This window comes from Vidua macroura, chromosome 1 (assembly GCF_024509145.1).
Source record: "Vidua macroura isolate BioBank_ID:100142 chromosome 1, ASM2450914v1, whole genome shotgun sequence".
Lineage (NCBI taxonomy): Eukaryota > Metazoa > Chordata > Aves > Passeriformes > Viduidae > Vidua > Vidua macroura.
In genome coordinates this window covers 93646134-93658525 of record NC_071571.1, presented here as the reverse complement: position 1 = coordinate 93658525, position 12392 = coordinate 93646134, and the positions used below count along the sequence as shown (strand labels likewise).

Genomic DNA, 12392 nt, shown 5'->3' with positions numbered 1-12392 from the left:
TTTTAATAATACAAATGTATTTATGTTTTCTTCATTCTTGGACTGGTGATGAAAATGCATATTAAAATAGAACAAAAACTTTTACATTCTTCTGTGGGAGGAGTGGCCATGGAATTCAGAATCTCTCCTTTAAAGCATAATCTTAGAGGAAGAAACCGAAAGTAGATGTACTGTTTCCATAAGAAACTATATTTCTTATGTCACATTAATGTTTACTGCCTTGGAATAATTTGAAAGATTTAACATATTAGTGGATAACTGAATTTTCTATCCTTGCTCCCTGAACACATTCTACTGCTTTAAAAATAAACACAATTTCTATTTTGACAAATTTTACTACATATTGAGTTTATTCTTCAATAAGACAAAACCAACTTTTTTTAAAGTGAAATGATCAACTTCAACACCTATGCACTTCTAGCTGCTTAGCTTTTTATTAATGACACAATCTAGTTGCAATACTGAACACATTTTTACCCTTCTTCTCCAAAACATCAAGTTCTCCATATCTTTGCCTTATCAAGAAAGGTGGGAACTTTGAGCAAAGACAAACCTATTCAGTTTTACTTTTCAGCTGGAACTTGTTTTAAGAGTGCATATGAATTACTGAAACCAACTGCTCAAATGCCAATAAACACACAGCATCTAGCTCTCCATAAGAAAAATACCCACACTGGACCAACACTGCTCTAAACCATGCAGCTGGGTTAAGAGGAAAAAAAAGGTAGTAAAAGCAATAAATAGACAAACAAAACACTTAAATTAAAAATACAGCTGGGTCATTCTCCTCATCTAGTTCACCCAAACGGATGCAAAACATACTGGTTTCAACTTGGACTCTAAAGGGAATATAAGGGAAGTCTAAAGGGAATATAAGTGGACAAGCCAGTTTCCAATAACACTGTTTAAATTGTACCATTTACCTTAGTGCAGGTGCTTGTTTGTATTTCTGAATAACAAAATCCTTTTGAAAGCACAGAATCACAGCCATTGTGATTCAGCTCAGCCTTATTTGATGCTGAGGGCAATGATGGTTAGAACTAAATAACGGAGCAGAGCAGCAAAGCAGCAGCAAGCGTAGGGATGCTGCTGTGGCAATTAGCAGCTCAAGTTAAATTCTGACCCTCTTCCACTTTTACTATTACACCATCATGTTATTCTCTGCAATCTCCACCACAACAAACCCACATGTAACCACCCTATTTCCTAACCTCAGATCTCGAGCTTTCAACACTAGTACTTCCAGTATCACTATCTCCTTGTGCTGTAGATTTTGTTTTTCCTTCAGCATGATTGAGATGCCACTTCTCAAATTACCTGTTAATACTGCAGCAAGAGGCTAAGATTTTGTTTGCACTACTATCAAAAGACAGCTACAATAATTTGTGATGCAGCCATTCATAGTATGAAATGTCTGCCCACACGTTAAAACCACAGAGATTCAGTCCAGTGTTGTTGCTCCTCCCTCTTTTTCTGAGAAATCACAATGAGGAACACCTCAGAATGTCAAAATTACAAGCTTTCTAAAATACAATGGCATTTTGATGATCTCTGTTTATCATTCCCTTAACGTCAGAACTCTGAACTTTAGAATCAGTCCACCTAAAACATAATCTGAACTTACATTACTTTGGTTATTTTATTTTCTTCATGCCAGGCATAATTGTGATGCACACTCCACAAACTTCCACTCTACACATGCAAACTGCCAATCATAGCATATTAAAGCTGTTGGGACATCCATTAGCTTGTCTCTAGCAAACAATTTTTAGGCTAGCATTTATTATTTGCTACCTTAAAATGACATATGAGTGGATAATGGAAAAGATCTTTCCAAATAAGCAGTGATTCTGTTTAATAGAAATACTACTCCACAGCTGCATTCTAATTGACAAGTTGGCATTGGAAAAATCTCCCAATTCAAATGAGGAGGTAAAAAAAAAAAAGATATCTTTTTACAAATTAATCCATTGGCTTATCTTCTAGGAAAGAGCCCTGATTAAAGCAATGCCACCTGAACCTGAAGAGAAAATTCACCCTTGGGACCACAGCTGCATGTACCTTGAAGAATGAGAGGCTAATTTCAGACTGTGTAAGACCTATTTTGTTTCTGCCCTATACAGCTGCTAAGGTCCTGCACATATGCAGTCAATTTATCCTGGATAACTCTGAACAGCAGAAGAATAAATAATGCAGACGACTGGACACATACCACACATATTTTGAAATGCACAAAAAGAAAATCATACAGAAAGTGGTCTACTTCTCTTCAAGGAACATTAGACCTGCCAGCTTCAAGCTGACTCCCACAAAAACATCCAAGAAAGTATTCCAGACTGGTCCTAAAAATAGTATGAATACACTAACATGGTGCAGTGTTGAACTGGGAGCAATTTTCAGACACCCTGGCTCCGCAATCAACTAGCTTCATGTAGCAATCTTGCTGCTCTCAACAGGGAAGTCTGCTGCAACCAAAACTGTTACCAAATTCCTCAGCGAGGTCAATTATATGTAGACATTTGCATAGGTTTAGCAAATTCTGCTGGCCTATGTTGACAGAAAAAAATTCTAAAAAGTCCTCTCCCCCCTTCAATTATATCTTTTTAACCAAAGCAGATTTAAATGCCATTCAAAGGTAATTCCTGAGAGGCCCGAACACTGCTGAGTTCCCTTCACTAATTAATGGATCATTAGTAGGAAAGAACCTATAACTGTTCACCCCCTGCACAACATACTGTCTTAATTACCTTTGTGAAGCAACCAATTTGTCTTTCAGCTATTGTGTCCAAAATCCGAAGTGAATTCACTCAACAGGGAGAAGGAAAAAAAGAAAAAAGTTGTTTCATACACACGTTTATGAAAATTCATAATTTGTATGACTGGCAAAGAATCTAGGAGCTAAGTGTTTCTAGCAAGAGTTAAGAAAGGGGATTTCAGTAAATTACGAGAGTCAGAAGTGATAGACTTACTAAAGGAACAAAAAGCTTTTCTTGGGATTACAAATATGAATATATCACTGAAAAGCTTTCCCTTTGTGCAGCTTTTGAAAAAGTTAATTATATCATCACTTCATAATCACGACAGCTATGGGAAACAGCAAAACACTATCACAGATGTTGTTTGCTTTTTCAAGACCATTGGAACAGGCACCTATTCCTTGCCTTTCAAAATACTTCCTTGCAGAGTTCCTAATGAACAAGTTCTCTCTGTGTTTATGCCCAATTGCCACACGAATCCAGTTGGAAACAAAATATAAGCTTTACTGCCAGTTATTTTACAACAGAGATTAGACTGCTCTTCTTCTCTCATTTTCACAAATCTATGAAAATAAAGCCCAAAAAACCCTTGCAGACATTCATATTTTTTTTGGATGCACCTCAATGAAATACACAAGAAACAGGCAAGAATCACTGATGCCAAACAAGACTGAAGACAGGCTGGCTGCAAAAAAGCATGCCAAGGAACCAGGTCATTTACTATACTACATTTCTAGAGTTCTACATTCTACTCAGGTTTCTGTTTCCCGAACATCATTTAGGATACAAAGTTTCAGTCATAAAAGAAATCCAATCCACAGAGATGTATCTCACCTAGAAACAATGTAGCAAACAATACACCTGAAATCTCTCCGTGAATTAACAGATCCTTCATTTTGGTCCCAAAGTGAAGCAGCTGGGAGACTCCGACATATAAAATGTGGAAACTTACATCTTCCAGGAAACAAGACTCTGGACCTCCTGTGTTTCACTTCATTGCCACTGCTAATGCAACTTTTACATATATGACTGGGGCTCGCACTAAATCCCATCTATAATCTACCACGCTATTTATTTTTTACCTAAAAATATGCACCTTACAGGACCATTGAATCAAGTGACAAGACCTGAAGGCACTTGAGTTTTAATTCAGTTCACTCATGAAACATGGCTCAGAAAGCCAAAAGGGCCCACAAGAGCCTGCTGACCTTCAAGAAGAACCTCTTCAGAGCCCAAAACCAATCCACTCCATGGGGCAGAAAGTTGGTATGGCAGAAGACTTGCTAGGTTAACACAGAATTTCTGGATGAGTTAAAAAAAAAAAAAAAAAAAAAAAAAAAAAAAAAAAAAAAAAAGAGGGGACCAGACAGAAGGTAGAGGTAAGAAAAATACTTGGTAGGAACAGAGAAACATTGCTTGAGGTGGCAGCAGTCCAAGCTCAGCTGGAGTTGAGAGAGGGATGTTACGGTAAGCTGGCAACAAAAGGAAGAGAGGAAGAGTAAGAAAATTGTAGGCTGCTGCTCAGCTAGCAGGGGACACAGAGACAAAGTACACAGAAAAGGCTTAGACACTCAATGTTGTCTTTGGCTGATTTTATACTGACGGTGTCTGAGCCCATAGCAGAGTTCCAGGGAAAAGAAGCATTACTCACATGAGTAGAAGACCAAGTTAGAAAGCTCTTCAGCAACTGGGACGTATTCAGAGACACAGAACCAGACCAAATGGGTTTTTTTTCTCTGGGTCACCAGGACAATTATGAAAACAAATTTTCTTTCCAGAAGCCACATCCATCCAGCATATATCTGGAATAAGTAAATCAATCTGTTTTCTGTGGCAAGACATTTAGCTCTGTAAACAAGGAAAGAGTACTGGATGTTTTGCTTTGACTTTAGCAAGCTTCTAACACAGCACCTCAAAGGATCCTTAGACCTAAATTGTTGATGCATGCACTGCGTAAGTGAACTATGAAGTGAGTGACACAGCAGCTGAACTGCTGAGCTCAAAGGGCTGTAACCAAAGATACCATGTCCAAGTGGCCTCTAAGGAAGTTTCTCCAGACCAATACTGCGTTTAAGATTTGTCTGTAGTAATGACCAGAAAGATGGAACAGAGTGCCTTCTCAGCAGCTCCCCGAGGATACAGGAACTGGGTGAAGTGCTTTATAAGCTAGAGGGAATATCTGCTATTCAGACACCTCAAATGGCTGGAGAAGTGGCCTGACAGAAACCTTGCAAAGTTCCACAAAGCCAAAGTCCTGTATCTCTGTTGGAATAATAGGCTGAGAGCCAACCAGATGGAAAACAGCTTTGCAGAAAAGATCTTGGGGAGCAAGTTGAACAGGAGTCAGAAGCATGACCTTGCAGCAGAGACAACCACACACTGGGCTGTGTTAGCAAAAGTGTAGCCAGAAGACCACGGGAAGTGATTCTTTCCTTTCATCTGGCACTTGTGTGAGCACATCTGGAGGATTCTGCCCAGCTTTGGGACCAGCTGTACAAGACATTAACATATGGAAGTGAAGCCCAGCAGATGGCTATGAAGTGAGTAGTGACAGGAGATCAGGGTATACAAGGAGAGGGTGAGACAGCTGCATTTGTTCACCCTTAAGGAAAAGTTATTACTGCTGCTACCAGCGACCTTATCAGAGGTTATAGAGAAGTTATCTTCCCAAAGATGCAGTGACAGGACAAGAGACAACATATACAATCCACACCTTCAGACAGACTTTTCCAAGAAAACTTGCAACGAAGTTTTGATTCAACACCAAAACAGGTGACCAGAGAAGTTGCAGAACCTCCATCCTTGGAGTTCTATAAGACAACTGGAAAAAAACCTGAGCAATTCCATCCAAGGTAGTCTTGCACTGAGCAGGGAGTAATACCAGATGACTTTAACAAGTCCTTTAAAATTTAAATGATCAAACTTCCAGTGACAATCAAAAAACCCAGAACTCTTCAACCTGATCCTATCAGGTAAACACAGTGAGATGCTTAATACTCATCTCCATCAAAGCTTTCTTGCTAAAGCCAGACATAGGTCAAGAAACAAGAGAGGGAAGAAACCTAGAACATTTACCATAATTACAACAGATGAAAAGGAGATTTACTGTGTTCAGCAGAAACCTTGTGCTGCATATATGATTACCAGTTATTTGCTGGAAGTATGCCCAGAGCATCTGCCTTTAGGTAACAATGTACGATGTTCTGTCCTCCATGCTTTCACCATTCCAGCACTATATGGTTTAAGGTACAGATCACTGCACTTTGCATTTTGCTTAGTGCCACTGTAGGGGACATTTTAATGTCCTATCATCACCCATAGAGTAGATCTTGTGGATCACTGCCATTAAAGGTCTCTGTGTATGCATGTGAAGGAGCTTCCAGGTTTTGGTTTAGTCTCTTTCTTCACTAGAAGAAGCTCCAAGTCACAGGTGCTTATCTGGAAGATACAGTACTGGAACTTTGCACATGTTTTAATGGCATGAATGGCTCTTAGCTAGAAAGGGTGTATTATCAGGGTAGTCAGTTTCTCAGTAGTAGCACATATAAAAATAGGAAAAATTACAGAATTCTTTCCCAATATGCCTTGTTGCTTTTTGTAAAGCACTTTTACCAAAGCATGATTAAATGTGGAAACAGTGCTACAGCTGGTTTGGAAAAACACAGCATCCTCAACCAGCAGTGAAAAAACCATTCTGAGGTAATGTTATAGTATAGCAATAACTTTGCAGAATAACTCTTAACAATGTAAAAAGAATTACCTGAGAGACAGTGAATTTGAAAATAAAATTAAAGCTATTCAAACTTCTAAAATCTTATCTATGAACTTTTTTTAATTAGACCATATGAGCACGTGACATTACTAACAGTTTTGGAAAAGAAAATTGCATGTGTTTCTTCCGATGGTTAGGATGCTCCTGATAAAGGAAGACATGTCAGGGAGAAAAGAAGGGTAAAGGCAGAACTCTCAAAAGGAAATTTGATTTAACTTCTTTTTCTAATTCTCTGTAACACACCTCTCCTCCTCTACTTCTCCAGGAGCTTTCTCCAGTTTGGAGTCTTGGAAGAATATTCCTTAGGCTCTGATGTCTACACTCTGTATTGCTTCTGCTTACATCCCCAAATGTTCCTGCATTTCCTCCTCTAGATCACCAGAGAACTCACTCTCAAATGGGACAGGGGGAATAACGAACGAGTTATTGCTAATGCATCCAAACCCACTTAAAGCATTATTAAAGCACTTGTTTCTGAATTATCTCTAGACTCTCCTGAAGAGTTTTGAAGAAGGTCTGGTATAAAATTTACAGCAGATTTGAACACTTGTCTTATGCATGAGACAATTCCTTCCCCTTAAGCAAACAAAGTATCTGGAAGCTATACAAGTGAGGCTTACAAAAGAGTCTGCAAGGTGAAAAATTGTTCTCCTGAACAGCAGCATAGAATCCTAAATTCTTTCAAATGAAATAGGTTTGATTAAAACATATAGAACATGGTAATTCTGCTTTCTTGAGAAAGCAATATTAGGGCCAATCTCTTGCTTAAGAAAGTTGTCCTGCAAGAAAAAACACAAAAAACCCCCAACCAAACAAAAACCAAAGCAGATTATGGAGGTGAACAGTAAGGATATCAAAAGAAAAAGCAAGGAGTGTCACAGCCACCAGCAGAATCTGAGATCTTAGTGTCAATAACTCATTTATACATTTTCCAGCATTGTTCGAGTCTCCTGTTCCAAGAAACAGTTCAGTTTCTTCTCTCTTCCCTCCTGAGCACTCCAAACAGGAAACTTGCCTGGCATAGCATGAAGAATACAAGTTGTCATCACAGAAATTCAAGACTCCTCTGCTTCCCCTCTCCAAAGGGAATGTTCCTCAGTTGCCTGCTATTTCATTTAGAAATCATGACAGATGATGGACAACTCAGAAGTCCTGTGCTACTCTTGAAGGGAACCCATCTCATTGTATAAGGCTCAGTGGTCTAAATTTTGCCTGTAATTACAATTTCTGACTCATGCTCATATTCAGAATATAGTATTTTGAGCAGCAGTCTCAATTGCAAAATTAGTTTTCTAATACAAATGCAGAGAGAGGCAAATGAACAGATATACGCCCTAGACATAAAATTTACAGAGTTCAACTTCTCCTTGGGCAACTTACTACATGTTTAACACTAAGCTAAAAACAATTTTTATTCCATTTTACTTTCATTATTTGGGTACTTGGTGTCATATTATCAAGATATGAAAGGCAGTGGCGGTAAAACAAGAAACAAAAATATTACTCTACAGTATTTTTTCCAGTTAGGAACTTCCCTCTTCATTTCCCTCACTATCCGTTGGTGGTTTCCTCCATTCACAGCTTTTGCTCAGAGGCACTGTGCATGAGCCTCCCAGGGAAGCAGTGAGCAATACAAGTGCCTCACGTGCAGAAAGAAGCATGTGCAATAGTGTCTTGTTCTAGAATTTTCTTTAAAGGCAAAGTATACCCGACTGCGACTAAAGGCAAACACACAGAATGATTGGATGGAGCAAAGCCAGAGCCACACCTTGCCTTAGGGGAGAATGTGATGAGCCACTCTCCCATCAGCATTTATTCCTCTGTCTTGGATTCATCTTAAAGATCTGTCCTGCCCAGCATTAAGCAACATACCAGCAAGGCAGAAACATCTCACTCTCCAAGGACCCCCATGACATTACTATGCATGTCTTATTTCTGTCTGGCAAACAGCTGTACAAGTCCCTCTGCAGTCTGTGCTGTGCACTGCTCACCCCTCCACTCAGCTCTTGAGGCAGGGGTCGTCTGACCTCGTCTGTCCTCTCTCCAGTTTCCTTTCAACTCCCAGCAGCCCAGTACAATGCTGAAAAGCTGGAAGGGCAAAGAGTTGTGCTGGGACTGCAGGTATCCCTTTGCAATGCAATCTCCCTCATGTCAACCCAAACTTCAGTGACACCAGGGAAGAAGGACACTAGCATGAGACACAAAGCCCTCTACAACTGCAGTAATCTCCTACTGTCAAACTTTAGACAAGAGAATTCCTTTTGATTTGACATTGTATATTTTCTTCTTTTTGCAGCATATTAAATTCCCATCTGGAAAAGAAATATGCTTATCCAAAAGTCCGGTAAAGAATACCCGATAACTTCATTGCTACTACTAAACAAGACCAGCTCAGTAAGCTGTTTTTGCAGCTACATATCACTGCGTGTGCTGTCTTATGAACCACTGATGTAACACTAACAAATTCACTTATCCACAAAATATGCCATTCCCCAAGAGCCTCTGTTAGGTGCACGTCCTTTAGATCTGGAGCAGAAGGCCAAGTTGCACTGCTGGTCTCAAGTATTCATGGCAGTTGGTAACAAGAAAAACAAAGTTACCAGAACTTTAAAGCTAATCTGATACATCTTATCAGAGACACTGAGTATCACAAGAAAACAAACAACACACTTCTACAAAGTTTTTTCAGCCCTTCTAAAGAAAGAGGATCCCCTCACACTCCCAGACTGCTCGGAACAACTTTTCCAAAGCCCTTAACAAATCTACTAAAAGGAATGATTCATTGGTTTGATTCATGTAACTAGGCATCTTACAACACAGAGCCATGGCTGATATGATGACACTGAATAGTTACACAGATAACATTACACTTAATTGTATTTTTTTAAAAAACAACTCTGAACTGTTTTCTTCTTAAAGTTTTACGCATAGGGTTCTTTTAAACCACATTAGAAATGGGTTTAAATGACCCATACACAAGGAAATAGCACACAAAGTACAGACAAGTTGCAGATTGTAGCTATTTCCTGCTAGTTTTCTTTTTTGTTGGCAATCATAATTATTATTGATGCATATTTAACTTGCATTGATCAACTGTGGCATGAAGAAAGAAAAATACACTAACTTGCGCCCACTTTTTCAAATCTCTAGCTGTCTATTTAATGGACACATTCCACGGTGTCTTTAAACAGCACACGCTTCTTGGTTTTGCTCATTAGTCTGTATTTAAAATAATAGTGAAAACCACATAAGCAATACTGTTTTAATACACAGATGATTGAAAAGTGTGAGGTTCCTAACTTCAGTCTCTCATATAGTGTTTTGGCATGCTATTGCCGTCTATATATATATATATAAACATTTCAAATGTGTTTTTTCAAACCCTAACAATCACGTTTTCTAACCCTGAAATGACAGCAAGTTCGCAATTCTTTAACCAGAGCTTACCCAGGTAGAAGTGCACATTTCAAAGGGATAATGAATACTTCTACTGTTCATTATGGAAATGTCCTCACATTCCTAACTAGTTCATCCATTCATTAGCAGCTATATTACTCTGTACTCCTCCTTGGCCTTCTAGAGTTCTAGCTACAATTACCTCCAATTATTCTTTAATTTTCTGGCCCATTTTATTCTCCCAAATGTTTAAAATAGATTGACTAAAATCCTTAGTATCTTAAGCAAAAAATCCTACTAAAATTTATTCACATAACTGTCCAAAATCCGGCCCAATACATCTCTGGAAAAGTAAGAGCCACCACACCAGTCTGGTTAAAAAAAAAAAAAAAAAGAAAAAGAAAAAAGAAAAAAAGAACTATAGTGCAGGCAAGTTATCGCCACAAAACACACACATCAGTGATTGCGTTTGTGTACTGGCAAAGCCAGGAGGTGGCTTAGGCCATGCGTGTAATGCCAGCCTTAAAAAAAACTAAAAAAAAAAAAAAAGCTGTAGTCTGTCAACTAAAGATCACAGAATCAATGAGGCTGGAAAGGGCCTCTGAGATAATCGAGTTCAACCTATGACCCAACACCACCGTGTCAACTAGACCACGGCACTAAGTGCCACATCCAGTCATTTCCTGAACATCTCCAGGGACGGTGACTCCACCACCCCCGTGGGCAGCCGATCCCAGTGTCTAATCACCCCTGCTGTGGAGAGATTCCTCCTGGTGTCCCACCTACACCTCCCCTGGCGCAGCTTAGGGCCACGTTCTCCCGCCCTGGCGCCGGCTGCCTGGCAGAAGAGGCCGCCCCCCACCTGGCCACAGCCTTCTTCCAAGGGGCTGCAGAGGCCCCCCGTTCCCGCCGGCTCCGGCACCCGAGGAGCCGGGGCGAGGCCGCACCGCCCGGCCGGCCGGCCACTGCCCCGGGCCCGGGAGCGGCCCCACCCCGTGCGCGCAGCCTATCGGCCTCGGCCACACCGCCGGGCCCCGCCGCCGGGGCCGCGCCCTCCCTCCCGGCCTCCTTCCTTCCCGGCCGCCCGCACCTGCTGGGCGGGGGAGGGGAGCGAGAGAGGAACCCCGAGTGGGGCCCGCCGGCCACCCCAGCGTCGCCCTGCCCGAGCCGGCGCGGGGAAGGGAAGGGCAGCGGGGAGCCGGCGGCTTTTACCAGGAGGAGCAGGAGGCAGCCAGGGTCAGGCTGGAGCGGGAAGATGGCGGGTCTCATGGTAGATCGGGCGCCCGGGAGCGGGGAGGGGAGAAGCGCGGCTCCCACTCTCCGCGGCGGTGGCGGCGGCTCCTCCACTTCCCCCCGTCGCCAGGAAACACCCGGGCAAGTTCCACCGCGGGGCCCGCGCTCCGCCGCGCGCTCCCGGGGCACGCCGGGAAGCGTAGTTCCGGGAAGGGGAGGGCAAGGAGGAGGAGGAGGAGGAGGAGGAGGAGGAAGGAAAGGAGAGAGAGCGAGAGAGGAGGCGTGGAACCCAGAGCGCACCGGGGCTGCCCGCGGGGCGGCGCCTGGAGGCGGCGGCGGCGCGATGAGGAGAAGGGCGGGGTGAAGGTGAGTTACGGGGCGCAGCTGCAGCACCGGGCAGGGGAGAAGGGAGGGAGGAAAGGAAGGAGAGAGGGAGGCGGCTCCTGTGGTCTGGGCGAGGCAGGGTTAACCCTTCCCGCCTTGGTGGCGCGGTGTCCCGTGGCACCGCACCCTCTTCCGCTCTGGGTCGCTCCCTGCCGGTGCCCAGCGGCTGTCCGCGTTTCCTTTGGGTCCCGCCTTGTACCTTCAGCCGGGACTGGGCAGGCGGGTTTGGCGTAGGGAATAGGAGAAGCGGTATTTAGGCACTGTGCGCCTTGTGGTCTTCGTGTCCTCGGAGTTTGGGAGGAAACTTTCTGCTTGGAAGCCTGTGTGTGACGGGGCAGAGCGGCTGCTGGGAGCGTTGGGAAACTTTCGCTCGGGCGGAACGTCATCGTTGATGTGTTTCCCTTGGCGCTTCAACAGATTTGCGCTTTCTGTCGCTTCCTCGGTTATAAATGCTGAAAATGAAGAACATCTAAAACTCAGGGCTTCGCCGTCTTCCAGTAAAACTTTGGACCTTGCAGAATACGTACATGCTCTGAGACCTTGCAGAGCTGGCTCAAAAGGATCACAGAAGGCTGCTTTGCGTTTGTCGCATTTCCAGTATGCACACGAGTGCAAAGAGAGAGATGAGGTGTAACGCCGTTTAGGAAATCCTTTACATCAGCCTTTTTCAAGTTAGGACTCGCTTGGTTTCAAAGAAAGCCTGACAGTCTCAGACTTTGTGTGGCCCTGCAAAGATCTTGTGGCCTGTCAGTTTCATGAGCTGCAAACACTCTCACGCGCATAGATATACACACAAGTCATGTATTTTTTATAGTCTGAAATTGAAACTTAGCTTTTATCAGTTCTGCTAT

At 42.5% G+C, this 12392-nt stretch overlaps 1 protein-coding gene across 1 annotated transcript in view; it reads right to left on the bottom strand.

The window, feature by feature from the left end:
• Positions 1 to 11380, bottom strand: part of ERP44 (endoplasmic reticulum protein 44) — a 47493-nt gene extending 36113 nt beyond the window's left edge. Inside the window, exon 1 of the mRNA XM_053970164.1 lies at positions 11137 to 11380. Within this exon, the coding sequence (XP_053826139.1) occupies positions 11137 to 11193 (57 nt within the window). The 5' untranslated portion in view covers positions 11194 to 11380. The remainder of the gene's footprint in view (positions 1 to 11136) is intronic.
• Between the last annotated feature and the right edge of the window lie 1012 nt (positions 11381 to 12392).